This window comes from Phalacrocorax aristotelis, chromosome 7 (assembly GCF_949628215.1).
Source record: "Phalacrocorax aristotelis chromosome 7, bGulAri2.1, whole genome shotgun sequence".
Classification (NCBI taxonomy): domain Eukaryota; kingdom Metazoa; phylum Chordata; class Aves; order Suliformes; family Phalacrocoracidae; genus Phalacrocorax; species Phalacrocorax aristotelis.
Genome location: NC_134282.1, coordinates 25,723,178 through 25,743,129, shown reverse-complemented (window position 1 = coordinate 25,743,129; position 19,952 = coordinate 25,723,178). Strand labels below are relative to the sequence as shown.

The following is a 19,952-nucleotide window of genomic DNA, read 5'->3' as shown; positions in this document are numbered from 1 at the left end:
GTTAGTTCTGGATAAAAACTGGTAGTTGTGAAATTGATCTGAAGAAAAAGGTAGTTTTTCCCTTTGCTAGTTATTTTAATAAGCTCTTGGGTTTGGAGGTTGGGGGAAGGGAAGCCAGGAGTTCAGCAAACTTAGCTCCTCCCACTTCACTTCTTCAGAGCAGCCTGTTTAAACAGCAAGTAATTGGTTTGTGAGGAGAATTGAAAAGCACGGTGGGTTGACATTGGCCAGCTAGCAGACACCCACCCAGCTGCTCTTTCACTCCCCTTCAGCAGAACGGGGAGAAAATAAGATAAAAAACCTTGCAGGTCAAGGTAAAAACAGGGATGTTGCATACCTATTACCATCATAAGCAAAACAGGCTCAGCTTGGGGGAAAATTAGTTGAACTTCTTGCCAATTAGAATAGAGTTGGATGGTGAGAAACAAAGACAAAAAAAAATAAAACACCTTCACCCATACCTTTTTGTTCCTAAGACTCTACTTCAGTCCTTCATTCCTGACTACATATCCTCTCCCCCTGCAAGAGGTGCAGGGGAATGGGGGGGTTGCCCGTAACAGTACCTCTTTGCCAGGGTCTTCCTGCTCCCTTAAGGAGTGCTGGTGGCTGGAGCCAGCTGTGTCTGGCATGGGGCAGTCCCCCGCTCTCCTCACAGAGACCCCATGCCCCCCCTGCCACCACCTGGGCACAGGCACCCAATACAAAAAGAAATGGAAAAACTAAGAAAAGCTAACTTCTCTGTTTTCCCCAAGCTGTGAGGCAGAGTCATACGTGTCTGGGAGCGGACTTAATGCTCTGTTGTCTTTCAAAATACTGTAAAACTCACTCTTGTTTGTACTAAATCCCATACAAGTGCCTCATCTAAATGAGCACACACTGCCCTTATGCTGCCAGAGCCAACAAATGACAATGATGTGCCCAAGGAAGGCTGACTGCGCCCTGTGGGCATGGGCTCCATGCCTCCTCTCCTGGCTGCTGCAAGGCCCGTCGTCTTTGTGAACACATCTCCAGGACATGGTGGCCAGGTGCAGTGTGCCCAGAAGGTGCTGGACAATCCACTTTAGAAATGAAGTAATTTGCACACAGGGCTGGTGCAGGAGAAAGTGGTGTGTCTGGTGTCCAGGTGCAGTCTTGGTGACACCAAAACCTGTGCCACCAGGAACAAGGGCTTGTCCATTCCTTCTGTGCCATCTCTGCCCTGAAAACAAGCACAGCCTCTCTGGGTTATAGGGCACCAGCATCCTACCAGGTTGGTCCTTAGGATCGTACGTTACTGCAGTGGCCAGGATAGAGAAAATCAGTATAAATAAACCAGAGGTTTGCATCTGATTGTTCACCCTTTGAGAAATTAGTGCAATGCAAAATGTGCTGTTTATGAAAGCAGGCAAATTACTAATGTGCTGCTTGTGAACCTTCCAAGTTCAGGTAACAAGAACTGTTCTGAGTAATGGAGTATTCCCCACACCAGAGCCTCGCCATAGCATGTGGAAGTGCAGGTGTTCACAGCTCCCTGGCATAGTGAATGCAGCTGGCACAAAACTCACTCTCGGCATCCCAACAGGCCAGGTGTCAGCAAGATGGAACGGAACAAGCCTGTTCTGTGTCACCCTATAGGTAGTAAATTATAATGCTTCAGGTGTAAAACCTTCCTTTTAAAGGACATTTCTTTAAGTGTCAAATAACCCTTGTTTTCAGTGTGATTCACAGTTGGAAAGCCTTGGTGGACTTGGATGTGAACCCAGAGCAATTGGGAAGACAAATACTAGTGTGAGAGCAGTGTTGGAAGCAGTCCCAGCATCGTGACTCCCTGGAGCCTGCAAAACTTGTGTAGATTTGCCCTTTTCGGAGGAACTTGGTGTGATGCCTTTCCATTTAGCTGAGGCAGGCACCCTCCACACGGTATCAGGTATGCGGGCACCACTGAAGGAGGGTGTTGAGAGCATGGCACCTGCATCAGAGTAGATCTAACCTGTGTGTCCCCAGTAGCGAATGTAGCAAATTGGTATCATTCGTTCATCCCCTTTTCCCATTGTGTTGGTGGACTGCTTGCTGAATAGTTTGCTTTCCCTTTGCAAATGTTTGGGAAAAAGCGATGACGAAGTCTGCAGAGCAACAGCTTTCCTTTGGAAAGCAGTTGTGCTTTTAAATCAGCAGTCAGGCCACAGTTCTACGTGTGCCTTGGAAGCCATTCTTGCTGGGGGTCTGTGCCTGCAGATAAGCTTGAGGAGTAAGGAATCGACTGGTGATGGCTGTGAATGCAGACAGACATCTCTGCGACACCTTGCTTGGTGTCCTCTGTGCTGTGCTGTCCTGCACGTGGACCTGTGCGAGAGAGAAATGCAGTGACAAATTGTCCTGCAAGGTTGAATACTCAAGGGTTATGTTTTACAACCAAAAAAATGTAGGAAAGAACCGATAGCCAAAATACATTTTAATTTATTAAATCAAATTCAGTCCATTTGATAAAATACAAGCTTATTATATTACCAGTTTGTTCAGAACTGGGTAGATATTTTTTTTAAGAAATACAGTGAGTTAAGAAGAGAGGCTGAATAGACAATTTATCCTTTTTCCCTTTTGTTTTTGCTGTTAATAAAGTCCAGTATTGAAATGAACTTAAATTGTTTGAACAAAACTGTTAAAAACATTATAAAGAGTTTAAACAAGCAGATTGAATTCTTAGAAACATCTAACATGCAAAACCTTTAGTACAGTTTGAATGTTTCAAATTAATTTCCTGAAAAATGCATCTCCTGAAAAATTATTTTGGCAAGCACTGGAATTACTGTAGGTTCCTCTGGGTCCAAGGATGAGTGTAGGAAGTACCATCCCTTGTCCCAGCCAAACTGCACTGTTAAATTCTCACATAATGCAGTGAGAAGATGCTGTCTGCATGTATTCCAAATACAATCCACATGCCAACAGTTCAAAAACTGTTCTAATGGGAATTATCAGCAATGCATACGTGTTTGCAGAGTCCCCAGAGTTCACTGAATTTGCCTTCAACTTCAGCTAATAGGAAAGGTAAGAAAAAAATCCACCTGTGTTAAAGCCTGTCATCACAGATTAATGAATATCTGCTCACTTGTTCATCTGAGGATAGTTTCCTTTCATTCTAGCCAACATGTTTGTGTGTTTTGAACACAGAAACTAAGAATTTTTCAATTTTTTCCCCCAAATAATTAGCAAAACCATGAAATAAGCAGTAGACTAATTATCTTGCATAAGTCATTGAGATAGCGACTGTAAACCCACTACAGTCATGATGAACAAAGGCTAAAAGAATGTTTTCTTAAAACGTGTACCTCGGCAAAAGTTAAATGTACACTAATCTAAAAAAAACAGCTTTAGAATAATGACACTTAAAATGGCCTATCTTAAAATTAAGGATGTCTTACATTCTACGTTACATTTTTCTTTGAGTTTCTAAGTAACATTCACTTCTGGTTGTTCCTAGCATTAGCATTACCAATATACAGGCAATAATTTAGGAATTTCAAGGCAATATTTTCCACCTTGCATATGCAAAGAGTTAATATTTATTAAAAAGTATGAGCATGTCCTTTTCATTAAAGGATCACAAATTGCTTTAGGTAAAATCCATATACAATATTTACACTCACCCTAACAGCTACATAAATTACATAAATATTTGGGATCCTCTGGAGCCTGGTAGGTGCCTAGCTGACTCTGTCCATGCAATCCTCTCGAGCCAGGCTGGTAAGTTGCTGTCAGGGCTGTCTCCCGAAGTTCAGTCCCCTCTCGCTCCTGCATCAGCCCACCCATTTTGGAAACATCCAGCTTTCCAGCCTTAAAGCCCCAAGACACTGCATGTGCCAGTTTTATTTTAGAGTTCAACGGTGCTGGCTTCCTCCAGCTTCTAAAACAACCCTGGAAGTTCAGACCAGCCCCTTTGATGCTATGATTTCTGGTGATGCCATTTGAGGTGCTATTTCCAAAACCCCTCAAGAAGCTCAGAAGTCAGCCAGACACTCCCTGTCTTTCACTGGCCTACTTAGAGGGTGCTGCTAAATAAAACTCTTTTTGGTTTTAATTATCCATCCTGCTTGTGATTGTTTTCCCTCCCACCCTGTGTAGTTAAGCGTAGGGATGTTGCCTGCAATGCTGCCTTTGCTGCCCAGAGTCAATCTCCTAATGTGATGCCAGCTGGCATAGTAATGAACCTGCTCCTGTGAAAAATTAGGTCACTCCTTGCAGCGTGTTTTACCAGTTCTGAATCAAGCGCTTTGCGGTTTGTTGTGTTAACAGAAAGTGTGTGTGCATATCATTAATCACTGGAGCTGCTTTTGATAATACCGGTTCTTTGATCTTAACACTCCTCATGAAAATTGCATAGTGATACATCTTAACAGAAACGCTGCGTTTAAGCTGCCTGGGTGCGAGGAGCGTCCAGGTTCACACGTTGAGGATCCGTGACGGTGCCTGGAAAACAGCAGAAGGGTTGGGGGAGAACCTGGTCTTCACCTCTGGGATCTAGTGGGGTGAGGGCAGAGAGAAACGTTAGCGTGACATATGGTGCGGCTGTGTGGAGTTTGAGGGGTCTGGAGTGTTGTGACAATCTATCTGCTCTTCCCTGTCACATGCCACTACCCAACAAGCATTAGCTCTTCGCTGGGCATCAGTGAGACTGGGCTCATCGTACGTGATGATTCAAGGGCAGGTGTGATAATGCGCCACCAAGGAGGGGCTTTGTTGCCAGGCCCTTGGACCTTGAGGTGTGTGGTGTGATGGGGGATAAGTGTGGATGGGCAGGCCTTAGCAGGAGCCAGCCTCTACAAGATTAAGAGCTGTCCTCTCCACAAAGCGCCGCTGGCACGTACTCTACAAACATCACAATTCACTGCTGGACTGGTGCTGAATTTAAGTGAGGGGAATTAGTGGTGTGTGCCTGATCCTTAATCCTTTGGAGAATGCCATCCAGGCTCCATCAAAACGCTCCACTGTAATGCTTTATGGGGCCATAAGCTATGTGTGCTGTGAACAGAGGCACAGACCTGGAGTACTCAAAAGGCAAAAAATTGGTTACTGGCCCTGCCAGGCTGTGAAACTGCAAGGACTTCAGTAAGGATGTGAACTCCTCAGGCGCGGAGGAAAGGTAGAGGTAACAGAGATTGCACACTCTGATGTCTGTGGAGTCAGAATTTCACCCAATATGTAGCTGTTGTGGTTGTACTGAAGCAGGAAGGACACCTAGATGTTTGTGTCTTCCCTAATGCTTAAAACCCAAAGGATTTGAAAGAGGATGGCCTTAGTTGTGCGTCCAGCCCAGGACTCTGGGTTAATCTGGCCATAAAACATGAAAGGCTGGAAAGGTTTGCTGGGTGCTGAGTATTCTGATGGCATCATCTGAATAGAGAAAGAGCAAGACCACAGGCAAAGAGATTATAGGGAAAGCTATTGATCTGTTTGTTGTTGTTGCGTTGCTCTGATTTTTCCGTTCCTCTGGGGATGCATCTGACATGCTAAGGAACAAGAGGAGCATCACAAACAGCCTGTGCACAGCTGAGTAACGGGGGAGAACCAGCAGTCTCAGTCCTACATGCAGGCTGTCAGGACACAACATAAACCTCTGACTCCCCTGTGTCCAGCAATGCCATGGGCTTCAGGCACCAGGAAAAGTTGGAATGGCCAAGTGTAAACCAGGGAGAGCCTGACTTTTGTTTGAACTGGTGGCTCCTCAGCACCATCCTCATTCCACACTACACCTTTCCTATGCAGTCTGTGAGAGAGGCCGTGGTGGTACCCTGGAGCGCCAGGAAATTAGTCCTTTGGTCCAGAGTGCAGTGCCCTTGGCGGCATGTGTTTGTGTCTGCGATGCCAGTCTTCTCTTTCCCTTCCTCAAGAACTGGCATAGGGACTCTGAGGGGTTCATCTAGGACCTTCTCCTTTGCATCCTATCTGTCAAATAGGAAGACACTGTATTTTGCCCCTCAAGAGTCAAAATAAGATTAAATACAACGGTCAAAATACAAGGTTTAAGGGTTAAATACCCTCTATCCTCCTTGCTGCACCTCAGTAAGCATCCCAGACTATTCAGAGCAAGAAGTTTTGGTGAGGTTTGCAAATTCTGTTTTGCCTGAGGTTACTGTCCCACTTTCAGTGGAGATGGATATACCCATCGTGTGCCTTGCTGCAGCAGTGTGCCAGCAATGTTCTGTGGAGGAGGCACTTGACTGTCTGCTGATTAAACATCTTTTCCTAGTCTCCTCCAAGGCAAAGATTTACTTTTTACATGTGGCCCTGGAGTAGCTGCTATTACCTCTAACAGCACGGCACGCTGTGGCTGGGGAATTCAGCCCTGGACCAGTCTCTGCTTTCTAAGTCACTCAGTGTGGCCTGTGAACAGCTTTCGTGGTTGGTTGTGAAGTGCTGTTCTCTTTGGTGCTTAAGTGCAAAAAGTAGCCCAACTAGAGGCCCATGGGTGTGCACTTTCCTTCCTTGTGGGGACGAGGGGTGTATAAGGTCCTGCCAGGGAAAACATTGAGTACAGAGAGCACGTTTCCTCGTGGGATTTTCAGTAATGATTAGATGTATTTTGCCAACAAGAAAATGATCTTACGCTGGTATAAAGGCTTGCAGAAGCTCACAAGAAAAATCCTAAGGAAGTCTCCACATCCCAAGAGCTGTGAGGCTCGGCTGCTCACCGCAGCTATATCATCCTTGGTATTGGTGGCAATATTCTGTCCCTACCTGCACAGGGACGTTTTGTCCCGTGTGGGTGCTGTTCCTTAGGCAGTGATCTGCAAATATTCCCATGTGAACACCTGTGTCCACGGTTGCTGTTAGCACCAGAGGTTGAATCTTGTGCTACAGCCCTAACACTAGTGCACAGACCGCTCTGTGTGTGCAGAGGGCGTTAAAAGGGTGCACCATACGCAGAGAAAGAGAATGACACACCTTGTACATAAGGTATCCAACTGAGGGAATCACGAATCTTGAACTTCCTGAGTGTCATGCAGTTAAAAATCTTGGTCTCGGGTTGAATTACAATAAGTTACAGTATGACATTCTCTAACACGTCACTCTCAAAGCAAGGGATGGCCCCATTACCTAATGGGCAGTGATGACAGAGTGGCCAATGAGGACATGGCTTTATTTTACACGCATTACACACATAACAAATGAGGAGTTCCTGAGCATACTTTGGGCTTTACTCACATTGACTTTGGGATTTTAAAAAATAGTAATTACCTTAAAATCTGCCTTGTAGCTTGTCTCTTGAACGAAACGGTCTTCTGGGATAATGAAGCCTTGCTTTGTCTTTATAGGCTTGGATGGTTTTGCTCCAGTCCATGGGCGATACTCTTGCCTGAAATGAGATTGTCAAGACCCAAGAACCCATAAAACACAACATACTCACAGGGTACTTCTGCTCAGAGTGGTTGTAAAGCCGGAAGGCAAGGCTGGTTACAATCAGCTCATAATTGAACTCGTTTAAGGCATACTGAAAATAAAAGAACTGAGCCTAGAGGCCTGCCTCTCTCAGAAAGCCCAGGCTGGAAGATGCAACAGGGCATAGACTGGGCTAACTGGCTGCCCTGACTTAACTCTTCTTTTATTCCTGGTAAAATGTGCTTGGTGCTTTCCTCCTGGATAAGAAAGTCAGGGTGACTTTTTGCTTAATAGCTCATGACCATTAAAATGTAAAACATTGGCTGACTCACTGGCCACTTACAATGTAGAACATCTTGGTCTGGGGCTGTGAGTGCCCAGCCCTCATGTGGAGGGAGGCTACTGATGTCCCCTTATTTGGCTTTATCTCTCTCAACCGCAGGCACATTTGTCCATGTTACTCTGTGGCAACTCAGTCTGAAATGCATCTGACAGGAGGCACCATCTCAGCTGGCAGGTGCTTCTGCTGCTATTTTCCTTTAAATGGGGGCAAGTGCTTTGACTTTGCATGATAATGTCTGAGAAGGCGGCACTTTGCTGACTCACTCTTGGAGCAGTGACATCTCAGAAATGGGTGCAGAGACCACTCTGGGAAAGGGGCAACACGTGTTTAGAGAGCACTGAAGAACAGCATGGCAAGGTCCGGCTTAACTTGGCTGCCAGCTCCCTTCCACGGCCTTCCCTCTGCGTCTCTGTACCTCTTGTCACAACCAAGCTTCACTAATGCCCTCTCCATTAGGACTTTCTGGATGCTGCAGCAGCAGTCAACTGAGCCAGCATGTCTCTCTCAGAGGACAGAAGTCTGCTCTTTTTGTGTACGTATCTCTGGCAACCAATTCAGGCAGCTTCTGTAGCAAAAGGAGAGGCAACTAATGAAGCTGTGACAATTTTACATTCATAACCTGGCATATTTAAATAATAACTGAGTTGTACTAGCTGATTATAGACAAGATCAAGGGGCAAGACTGACTCCTGAGCCATGTCCAGGGTAGGGAAATAGGCAGTGGTTTAAAGCACCAAGCTTAGCTTTGGTCACAGCCTTTCTAATTTTCATTTTTTTCCAAGCATGTTATTTCCTATTTTGATAGTAGCTGCAAATTCTTCTTTTAAAAATATTATTTCAAGTGTGTAAGTGTGGAGTATTATTTTAGAATGTGTACTTTGTTCTTGATCCTTTTAGTATATTACCAAAATATCCGTTGCCTGGTTTATGCTTAATTTCTAACCATAGACTGAGCCTTAAAATGCTGCCTCTTTTCTTGGTTGATTTGTAGATACAGGGTACAGCCCTGGACTGTATCTAAGCCAGTGAGAAACCAACATGGTAACAAAATTAATTCTAAAAAATTAAATTACTGCTTCTTGACTGAGCTGCCAGCACTGGCCTCCTGTCAGGGTGGATGAGTGTGGGTGCAGGCACAAGGGAATGGGCAGAAGCCTGCAGCTGGGGCTGGCAGCAGTTTGTCAGCTTGAGTGGAGGTGGAGCGAGTTCTTAAATCCACTCAGTTAGTAATGGATATTGCTCTAGAGAAAAGCTTCCTGCCCATCAAAAAGCAAAACGAGGCTCCTGTCAGGGCTGTCTATGTGCACTGCAAATCTTGTCTCTAATCGGTTTGCTCTTGCTGTTCTGAGCTGCCACGTTCAGCCTTCTCTGCATCTTGCTGTACAAGCTTGCTCAGGCAGCAGGTTAAGTGCCTGCACAGCTCTCCCGGTGCTGGTGGTGTGGTTCCTGCTGCTTCAGCACCTCAGGATAAGGAAGCACCTTTGCAGGAAGGTGATTTTGGCCAGGCGATGCCCCAGGAAGGCAACTTTTCAGCAGGGAATCTCAGACGTGTGTGAATGCCGAGTTAAATCTGAGTTGTGCTCTGCTGCACAGCCAGAACTACTGGGCAAAATACCAGCAAAATGGTACAAAGCCAGCTATTAGACCCCAGCAGTTTCCAGGAGCCGCAGCCTGCTGCCCCACATAAAGCTGGATTGCATCAAGGATGCTGGTGGCATTGATTTCTAACCATTCATCCTCTGTCCGGCTGGTCTCCCCGCTGCATTACGCTGCAATTGAGTGCGTCCCTGGCTTTCAATGAATGACTGTGCCGCCTGTCTCTGCAGCCAGCTCTCTCACTGCTTTGTAGCAGATCATTTGCTGATTTGGCAGGGCCCCAAACACAGCCCTTTTGGATCTCAGGACCCTCATTTTGGCTGGAAGCCAAATTGTTCTCCTCTCAGCCTGGATAGACAAAACTATTTTTGAGGCACCTGCATGCGGTAAGGAAATGCTCTGTCTTCACCCACAGAAATGTGAGGGCAGATGTAGTCACGGCTCAGCTCCACGGTAGCATTTCTTATCTGGACCCAGCATTTTCTCCTGGGCGAACCCAGGACTCTGAGCCGCAAGGAAGGACTGAGCAAATCAGAGATAACTTATCCCCTTTGGGAGCTGGGGTACTTGAAACAAAACAAAAAATTAAAATTATAACCTTTGGTCCAGAAAGTATAGCTAAATAAATTCCCTCTTTCAACTTGCAGGACACACGCACTCATCTCCAGCTGCATAGCAAAGAGTCAGCAGGAACACGAGCCCAAATACCAGTTTGTTGACTTGACTAGAAATCAGTCGTGGAGTCAAAATGCATGAGCTACTCAGAGCCTGGGGAAGAGGAATGACCCCTTTTTAATGTCACTTAGTTTAAGATGTTGTCAAGATTTAGTGACTGTACTTGTACCCTTGTTTGCTCCCTTTGCTTGAGGAAGCCACAGGATCAGGTCCAGCTCAGCCGGAGCATCGCCCCTCCCTCTCTTCCCCACGTCCATCACCATGGGTGGTGTCTTGTCCAAGATCACACAAGTAGCAGTTATTAGCAAGAAAACAGCATCATGGGAGAGGAAATTACAGAAACGGCAGGGAAAAAGAGAAAGACCTCCATGGTGTGCCATCCGCCTGCTGCTGGGATGAACACAAGAGACATTGACTGTTGCTGCTGGAGACAGTCATCCTCCTTCCTGCTATACCCCTCTTCCTCCTCCACTCGTCCCTAGACAGCAGCAGTTGTCAGGTGACTTTGGGGCTGCAGGGACCTGCAAGTGGAGTGGAAATAGCCTCCAGGCCCATAACTCAGTGTCCAGGCTCTCTTTAGGTCCTGTTTTGCTCGCCATTCTTACAACCTAGTGGTGAGATTTTTGATCTCCATAAATAGAAATGACCCAGTGGTACTTAGAAGTACTAAAGCACTGGGGCTGTGAAAGAAAAAGGCCTCCTGAGTTGTACGAAGGCTTTAAAATAGTAGAGAACAAAACGGTAGGGCTGTTTTTTGTGTACTGCTATTGCTTTACATCTGACTCTCTCTAGGAAGGAATAAGAAGCTTTTTGCAGGTGGTTGCTCTGTTACTCTGGAACTGCTTTGATCACATAAATTACTAGTTTGTCAATCATTTCTTGCTCATTCTTGTTATTGGTTAATAGGGCCTGGTGAAAGGCATTTCTTTTCTTGTAACGTGATGATGAGCTGTCTGGAGGGGAAGGTTTTGATCAATGCAGTGTGGGGAGCCAGGAGGCTTGTGGCCTGCTGGGACAGTTTAATCCCCGCGTGTTGACGGGAAATGGGGCAAGTGGGAGTACAGCTAATGTGTAACCAGGCGGTTACTACGAAGCCCAGCTTTGAAGAGAGCTGTTTCAGTGAGCTGGCGGTTGTGTGCCATCACCCTCCCCGGGTGAGCAGGGCCTGTACCAGGGCTGTCAAACAGCCTGGACAGGGCATCAGGCGGGCAGGATGCTCCCACCAGCTCTCACCATGATTCACCAAGTGGCCTCACAAACTTCAGGGCATGATTTGTGAATGATGGTTTCAGTATTGGTCCTTCTGTTCCTTCTGAACATGGTGTGCTGCTGCTGGCAGCTCTGCCTCCTGCGGCTCAGGGTGCTGCGAGCCACGCGGCTGCCAGCCCATGTGCTGCCTCCAGCTCTTTCCCTGTTTCACAGATATTTTCTGGCCTTGGAGAGAAAGCTGCCTGAGAAATCTTTTTTATTTCACTGACCTAGTGAAAAATCTAATGTAGAAAGCTTTTTGATTTCACCGAGATGGAGGGCTTTCCTACTGGATGTGGGGAGGCAGAGGGTGGAAATCAGATACTGACCGTGCTGTTTGCGATGCTGGGGCTGCCACTTCCCACCAGACTGACCTTCAGTATTTCTAGTATTTCTTTGCCTTATACTATACCACCAATGCCATCACACTTGGCAATTTAGTACCTCATCTTTATGTCACAGTTTGCTTCGCATGAATAATTATCAGTGATGTCTGGAGCCACTGCATTCAATTCTCTTTCTCATTTAAGAAAGAGAGAAAAAGGCTCATCCTGTATAGCTGAATGTAACTCTGAGCTACACTGCCTGAGCTAGTCTGCATTTATTCTTCCACTGCCCTCTTCCTTCTCATACCCAGCACGCCAGTGTGAATTAAGCAGCATAATAAGCATTTGTCCCAATTTCCCTTCAGTAGAAAAGTTGTGTGCACAGTTTAGGGGTCTCTGTTATTTTCTTTCTGAAGTACATGCTACTCTAGATGCCTGCTGGGAAGCCAGACTGCTGTGCGAGGGGTATGGGCAGAAGGTGGTGGGGTATGAAATAGCACCCCGTTTGCAGTGCGGCTCCTTGCAGGTGCTCAGCCAGGTTGCTGGCACAGCTGCCCCTTCAGGTGTTTTGTTTTGCCCAGGCAGAGCTGGGCAGCCAGTTGTGCTCTCCCAGAGGTTAGGCTGTGTCTGCTTATGGCAAAGACCTGCACAGATCAGGGTGCTGTGACATCTCCTGGTCAACAGAGGACTGCAAATGTCATGAGTCATGGATGCAGCAATGAGAGCTCTGTGGGATGGACAAAGCCAGGAGCCTTTCTAGATAGCAGAGCCATTAAACTGCTTTTCCTCTGAGCTATGTCAGACACTGGTGGGGTGCTGGAAGCCCTTCCACGCCTTGGACACAGGAGCAGGTTGTGCCCATTCTCCTATCCAGACAGAATGCACAGCATGAGGACAGAAGTGAGGGAAAGAAAGGCTGAAGGAGAGAAAAAGTTAGAGGGGTAGAGGAAAGATATAGAGGAGGGGTAGAGAGACCAGCACACAGGAATTAGAGGAGGAAAGCAGAAGACACCTGGCTGCTTCCTGTCTCAGCTCTCACCTGTAGCAAGGTCAGGCATTACTTGGCGCTGCTCATAACTCACAGGAAAGAACCAACCGCAAAAGACTGGACTGAAATGCCAGGAGAAAATCCTTAAGCCTAAAACTGTTGACGTAGGGTGAGTTTTGGGGGCTTGCTCTGCTCACAGACAGATTCCAGAGGAAGGAGCACTTACAGTGGTGTGATAGGACAGGCAGCTGCTTCCTTCTTATCAGACCTGTGGGAACAGGGGTTTGTGGGTAGGTCTTAGGGTCTTGACCTCTGTCATTAACTCCTTTCCCATTATTTCCCCTTTTCCTCTAACGTATGTTTGGGTGTACTCTGAGTGGCAACAGCTTTGGACCTTCACAATTTCAGTTCTGCAGCATCCTTTGCAGAACAGACATCGTCTCTTGAGCTGCTATTTCCAACCCCCCTCCCTCTCTCCTGCCATAGCTCTGTCCCCCTCCAAGCCCTCCCTTCCCCCAGCCAGACTATGCAGCACACAGCCAGTCTCTCTGGATCCATCCCAACACCTGCACCAAGCAAGCTTACTTCTTAAATAGCATAAAATTCAGGGGCTTCAGTATTAATTTCCCCAAGCAGCAAGATACTTAAGAATGTAAAGATAACTAAGCCTTGATTATAAAAGCTTTACTTCTATTATTAAGGATAAGCATGTGTTTAAGTATCTTGCTGGATCAAGGACAAAGCTCCTTATACACAGTACTATTAACCCTGCCAGCTCAGGTGTGTGCTGTGATCCCATCCTCTGCTGAACATGAGTGTAGGTAGTTTCTGTTTTCTTCTGCACAGCTGAAATAAGATGCTTTTAAACATGAAGTGGTCACCACAGTTCACCTTGGCCTTCTGCACCAGCACTGTGTGAAGGCTGATGAATAGTATAGACAGGAGAAATATGGGGAAAAGCATCATTCCCATTCATTCTGCGGAATCTCCCCTGGTGGGGAGGACGTGTCTGCTCCTGGTCACAGTGCAACAGCACATGCTCACACAACCCTGCTATTCCCAAAAGCATTAGCAATGGCATATCAGGCTGTTTCTCCTTAACAACCCCAGCTCTTTACACATTTTTTTCTCACCAAAGCAACAAAACAAAACTGTTCATTCTGGCTGGGCAGGAAACCTTGCTGATCTCAAAGGCCCTCAGTTTGGTCTGCTTTACTGCTGTGCCTCCCACCTGCAAACAAGTCGGGTGTTCTTGGCTCTCATGCCCGCTCAAAACACCTGGAGTGTGGAACCACCAACTGCAGAGATCAGGCTCAACTTGGGACTGGCATTTGGATTTTGGGCAGGAATTTGCAATCATCCTTCCGCGAGTGCTAATACAAGCAAAGCCAAGGGGTAGGGGAAGATGAGGCAAAACAATTGCTCACAGCTCTAATGCAATATTTTCACTTACATAGTTGAAGTGCTTTCCAGAAACTGGCAGGTTACCAAAGGGAAAACTGAGGCCCAAAGTGACTTTAAGTACAGCTGAGCCTTGAACAGGGTTCTCCTCCCAGCAATAGCAGCCCTGGCAGAAAGGTTGTACCCGCATCCCTGTTGCCTTCTAACAAGGTAAGAAGATGACATCCGGAGAACAGAGCCAGCTGGAGATACCTGCTGACAGTATCAGCTTCTCTCACCCACTGTAGAAGGGAGCTAAGTAAAGTACTTATCCGTTTCTAAAATGTCTGCTAAATGCAATTAAGACCTAGTACTACAATTAATTGTGTGCAAAGTCAGAAGTACACAGCACCTGCAACTTACTGCTGAGAGGGAGGAGCCACTTCCATGACCCCAAAGGACAAACCCTTGGGAAGGTGCAGAGGGTGCCACTAAGCACTCACTTCCTTCTGCCTCCTCCAGAATCACTAAGGTGTCATCTACCGCAACCCTCTGCAGCAGTCCCTGGGATCTTTTCACAGTTGGAGCACATCCCATTTTAGCCTTTCAAGTGCAGCTTGTATTGATCTGCCTTGGTGTGTGTGCCTGAGCTCCTCCCAGGTAGCCCAGTTAGGGTTTGCTTTTAGTCAGAGCAGGCAGAACTCCAGCCAAAATCCAGGGACTGGAGACTGGAACTGCCCCAAAGATCTGGGGACATGCGGCAATAGTTTGGAGGGCAGGCAGCTGTGCTGTCCTTCCACCTTTTATACAGAGTTATTCTTTCAAAATTAAAAATATCTTTGCTTCCTCAGAGGTGCAGATATTCTTCCAACAGCCCTTCCACCTTTATCTTTCTTCTGGCCATAGAAAGACTCCCACCAGAAGTCACTTGGAATGGGACTGGTCTTTTCGTCTTGGTCACTGATCCTGGGGGTGGGTTTATTTTGTTCTGGTAAATGCCATGTCAGAATAGCCGGCTACACCATGTACAGCCAGTTTTGTATGCAGCTGAGTTTCCTTCTGTGCTTAAAAAACAGTGCAGAGACAAAGATGTAGTAGGAACTTGCAGAATAGAATCTCACAGGACCAGTGCGTCGATGCACAAAAGCTTACCAAATGGTGCTGAATGTTACAGGGCACTCACTACTACACTTGGGCGCTCTACAGAAACAAACATGTAACAGGCTGTTGTAGAACTACGCTGTCAAGATCCCTGAATTAAAAAGAAACAAAAAACCCACAAAACCTAAAAAAAACCCAAACCACCAACACCTTAGAGAATTAAGCAAGAAAATCACCACTGCCATTAAAGGCTTGGAGTGGACCACATATAAATGCCAACTTTTCTGGACTGCCCTGTTCAAGCCAGTCTTTCCCTCCTTTTGTCTTTCACATTAAGCTAGCCCAGCCAGCTGCTGAGACCTGACAAAGTCACAAAATACAGCTGGAAGCTGCTGACTGGCAGTGTCCACATGGCAGCAGCTGATCCTACCAGCAAGAGCCTCGTGGTGCGTGCCGGACCCAGCTGGGTGCAGAGCCTGTATCAGGCTCTTTCTCCTTAACAACCCCAGCTCTTTACACATTTTCTTTTCACCAAAGCAACAAAACAAAATTCCTTCTTCTGAAAGCCGATGCCCCCCACAGAGCCTGGTCCTCAGGGCCACCTGCTCACAGGGCTGAGCCATAGGGAAGGGCTCATATTCCTGCAACAGCAGAAAAGAGGGAATCCCCCCAGTGTTCTCTCCAGCAAGGAAATGAGAGTCTCTAATCAAAAATGCATGTATTTTCCACACATTTGCTCCTCTGTAACCATTTACCTGCAGTGGTCCCTGCCAGCATGTCTCTGTGTAGGACACACTGTCCCTTCTCCCAAACACCCTAATGACATTATGTGGTTCCCCAACCTTCTCCTCAGGGCTCAGCACCCTCCAGCTGCCCCAGGTAGCAGAAATCCCCCTTGCTCTGCCTCTACCAGAGCTGATTTGCCCTTCCTGCTTCCCCAGTGCTGCCTCCTCGCCTGTGGGTGGGTGCAGCCTACAAGAAGCAGGGCAAGTCCCTTCTGCCACAAGGTAGTGGGACTGCTGTGGCCACCAAGGGGCAGCTTAATGCATAACTAGGGTCCTTCTGGCCTTTGTCAGAGAGGAAAGTTAAGAACATTAACCCTTAAAGGTGTTGTTGAGCTACAACCTGAAGATGAGATAAAGGTTTGCAGACTGCAGTGCTGCCTTTGAAAAATGATAAGGTAAGAGGAAAGGAGGACCAAATTGGGTAGTGGTGTTAGTGGAAGTGTCCTTGTGGTTGAGTGTGCTCAGCTCACAGAAGGTGGGTGTGCTGTGGATCACCCCTTTTCTGCCTTAGACCAAGGAGTTATCCTGGGGCTGTGGCACGACTGAACCTACCAAATCCAAACCCAGTGCCCCAGGTGTAACTTAAAATGAGCGTGAGTAACTCAGCCAAGTATCTGCTTAGTCTTTCTTAGAAAAAAGGCAATAAATCTAAGGCAAAATATAATCTTGCAGCCTGTGAAGCTATTGTGGGCCTTCCTCCTGCTGCTTGTTGTGATTCCTGTGCGCTCAGTGGTATGGGGATTTCTTAAATTTGCAATGTTGTACTAGGTGATAGTTCAAAAAACTGTGGGAATTACTGGAATAAGATAAAAGTGGTTTGACTTTTATAGGCCTATCTGCGTTAGTTGTACCGTATAGCCTTCAAACAGCTTAAAGGTTTTGTGTGAGAACTTCATCCTGGTGTGGCTGCCCTGGCTTGTGCCTCCATCTTCATCCTGCACTGCTCCTCCCATCAGCCTTGAGATGTTCCTCGACTACCTTTAAGTTTTACTTTTTGTAAAACTTGTTTTGATTTGGGTGTTGGCATGTCGCCCCAGCCGGTACTTTGTCGTGTGATTTGTAAACGTCTTGCTCTTTCATGACAGTAGTTGAGAGTCCTGTGTAAGATGAGACGTCAGAGGGAAGAACAGTGTGAGAAGTGACTCTTTGCTGAGTGTTGGAACATCTGTAGGGAAGCTGTGGTGCTAATGCACCCTTCTTCTGGGGTCAGGCTGAAGAAGCGGGGGAGGCTTCAAGAATAACATGGAGACGGATGCGTTTCTGAAAGACAAACCTTGCTAGTCTTATTCTAGGCAAGCTTCTCTGAAGTAACTCCTGTGCTGCTTTGAAATTTAAAAGTGCTTTTCTTCAAAAACAATCATCACTGTGACTGTCCTATGAGATGTGGCAAAAGATAAAATAGCACATAAATTGAAGCACTGCAGTTATCCTTCCAGAGTCCGCATGTTAACTGCACTAGTACCAGGGCAGCTGCCTGTGTGGGGAGGAGTGGGATAAGCACAACACTCTCCTGTGCAGGCCTATAATCCTTCCCAGGTCCCCCACTGTGTTTGTCTTAAAAGCTCTGTGATAAATAATCTAATTAATTGCAATTATGAAGAGACATGTCTCCTAGGTACATAACAGATAATAAGTGTCTAAATACTTGGGATTCTATTGGAATAAAAATAATTATTCTATTAATATACCTCAAAGGTGTATTAAAACCTGCCAAACATTATTATGAGGGAGCATATGTTAACAATGTTAAACTGGTACAGCGCTCAACAGCACCCTTGTAAGAGCTAAAATCCCCTCTCCTCCCATGCTGGATGTCAATGAGAACAAGGGTTGAATTGAGGAGCATCCCCCCAATTGCGTGTTCCAGAAAATAAATCTATGTAATCAGTCAAACTGATCACAGGGAAAGGAAGGCATCAATAACATAAGTCACTTAATAATTTTTGAAGACTCTTTGGGAAAGGTGGTTTGTAGACGATTTTTTCCATTACCTGGCATATTTTTGGAGATATATCCCCTATGTCTTTGCATCTGACTAATCTTTGAGACAATAATTTGGCTCACCCCGAATGTGGCATTCCAGGAGTTTTAAAGGGAAAAAGCTGTTGGCAGTGACAGATTTGGGGGGCGCAGCTCAGTGTGGCTACGGAGTACGGGCAGGTCCCGGGGGGCAGCTCCAGCTGCCACAAGACTCGCTCCTCGCGGCTGCGGGCGGGAGCAGCACTGCTGCGCTGGGGATGGCATCATGGATCCCAGCCCGGCTAACTCCCTCATCTCTCCCTTGCCCACGGCAGGAGCCGGGAAAGGCAGGCGGCCGCGGCGCGTTCCCGAGGCCGGCTCTGCTGCAGAGGCACGCAGGAGGTGCTGGCCGGGCCAGTGCTTTTAAGGACCGCTCACCCAAAAGCGAACGCGGCTTTGGCGACCAGGTTGAGCCCGCTGGCGAGGCGCAGCCCCCGGCCCACCCTCCCTCGGTTAGAGCCCCCCCCCCCCCCCCGTTTGCCAGCATCCCCGCCCCGCGCTGCGGAGTCGCAGCCCCCGCCGGCGGCAGGGAGCCCCTCGGGGCGCGGAGCGGGGCGGCCCCCCGGGGCCTCCAGTTACCTGTAGGAGGTGGTGTGGCCGCCGTCCGCCGGCGAGCGGGGCCGGAGCTGCTCGGGGCCGCCGCCGGGCAGGGCGCAGACGGCGCGGCCCGGGGCGGGCTGGGGGGCGGCCCCGTCCCTCCCGCCGCTGCTGGCGCTGACCCAGGGGAAGGCGTCCCTCCTCGGGAGGGGCCACGCTCTGAAGTCCCGCCGGTACTGGGTCTCCGCCGCGAAGGGCTCTCCCGCGGCGACCGCCCGGCCCTTCCTGCGGCCGCCCGCCTTCCCGGCGGCGGGGTCCCGCGGGCGGGAGGCCGGGGCGGGCGGCCGGGCGCTGCCCCGCGGGGGGGGCCCGCCGCGCTGGGTCGCCCCGTCCTCCTGCTCCTCGATGTCCGAGTAGTTGTGGATGGTGAGCGGCACGGAGAGGTCGGACTTGTCCAGCTGGCTCCAGAAGCGGGCCAGGCAGCACACCCGGCTGATGCAGGGCCAGGCCATGGCCGCGCCCGCAGCCCCCGCAGCGGCGCCCGCGGCTCCGGCGCCCGCAGCCGGCCGCGCGCCCGGCCTCAGCCCTCATGGGATGGGCGGCAGCCCCTCCTCCCGCCGCCCCCCTTCCCCCGGTAACGACAGCCCCGCGCCGGGATTACGGCCCGCGCACGTGACCCGGGCTGCCGGCGGGGGCTCCCTGCGGCCGCCGGTGCCGGCGGGGGGGAGCGGCCACCGGGCCCCGCCGCCTCGGGGCGCCTTCGAGGAGGGACCGGCTCTCCCTCGGGCGCCACCGGGTCCGGGTGTCCGTCCCGGCGCGTTGGGATCCTCTCTCTGCCCCCGGGAAGGGCCGCAGCACACGCAGCCCCAGGCACCGGCCGAGCGAGGGGCGCTGCTCCCTTCCAGTGGGTAGTGCTGCTTAGCTGTAACTTCAAGCTAGCCGTAACTGTTTATGATTAGAGAAAGCATTTGTATACGAAACCTGAGATTTGTAAAATAAGTGATCTTGATGAGAAATAGCAGCTCCGCAATGTCCGTTTCCAATTGCCGTGTGAAAAAAAAAAAATAATCCACTTCAATTAACACCCCCCCCTCCATTTACACTAACAGTTTAACCGCTTTGCTTTTGAAACACTACCTACTGACAAAAACCCAATTATATATGTAATATATTATATATGTAATTATATATTAGATATGTAATAGATGATCCACATCATTTACTGTTTGCCAGAGACTGGGAACCACAGCTTTTCCTTCATACGTTCATGTTCAAACCCAAACAGTCCTGGCGCAAACCACCGAAGCTGACAGAATTGCGTCGGGGATAAGCCTGGCTTTTGAAAGTTGACATCTTATGTAATAAGTGGCTACAGGCCATAATGCTCCTCCACAATTCCCCGCTCAATGGGTTATTACAGAAGCAGCTGAATCTCCCAACGGGTCACCAAACTGTGGAATATAAGGCTGTAAAAGTGAAGAATGCGGATAAACTGAGACGCCACCAATTTGAAAATCAACCTATTCAAGGCTAACTAGATAGATACTTCATTTTAGAATGCAGTAATCTAGTTACAGGTGGTTATCTGATACGATCTAATA

General features: G+C 48.2%; 1 protein-coding gene across 4 annotated transcripts; it reads right to left on the bottom strand.

The window, feature by feature from the left end:
- Window positions 1–2,420: 2,420 nt before the first annotated feature.
- On the bottom strand, window positions 2,421–19,239 carry MAP6D1 (MAP6 domain containing 1). 4 transcript variants are annotated; one of them, XM_075099350.1, is made up of 3 exons: window positions 18,394–19,238; window positions 7,213–7,330; window positions 2,421–4,494 (listed from the first exon to the last, which is right to left on the bottom strand). In XM_075099350.1, exons 1-3 carry the CDS (start codon window positions 18,861–18,863, stop codon window positions 4,417–4,419), a joined length of 666 nt encoding a protein of 221 aa, XP_074955451.1. In that variant the 5' UTR covers window positions 18,864–19,238; the 3' UTR covers window positions 2,421–4,416. The 4 variants fall into 4 exon arrangements, with proteins under 4 accessions (XP_074955451.1, XP_074955452.1, XP_074955453.1 ...); XM_075099351.1 differs by having other exon boundaries at window positions 2,421–4,443; window positions 18,394–19,237; XM_075099352.1 differs by lacking the exons at window positions 2,421–4,494; window positions 7,213–7,330 and adding an exon at window positions 16,407–16,892 and having other exon boundaries at window positions 18,394–19,228.
- Between the last annotated feature and the right edge of the window lie 713 nt (window positions 19,240–19,952).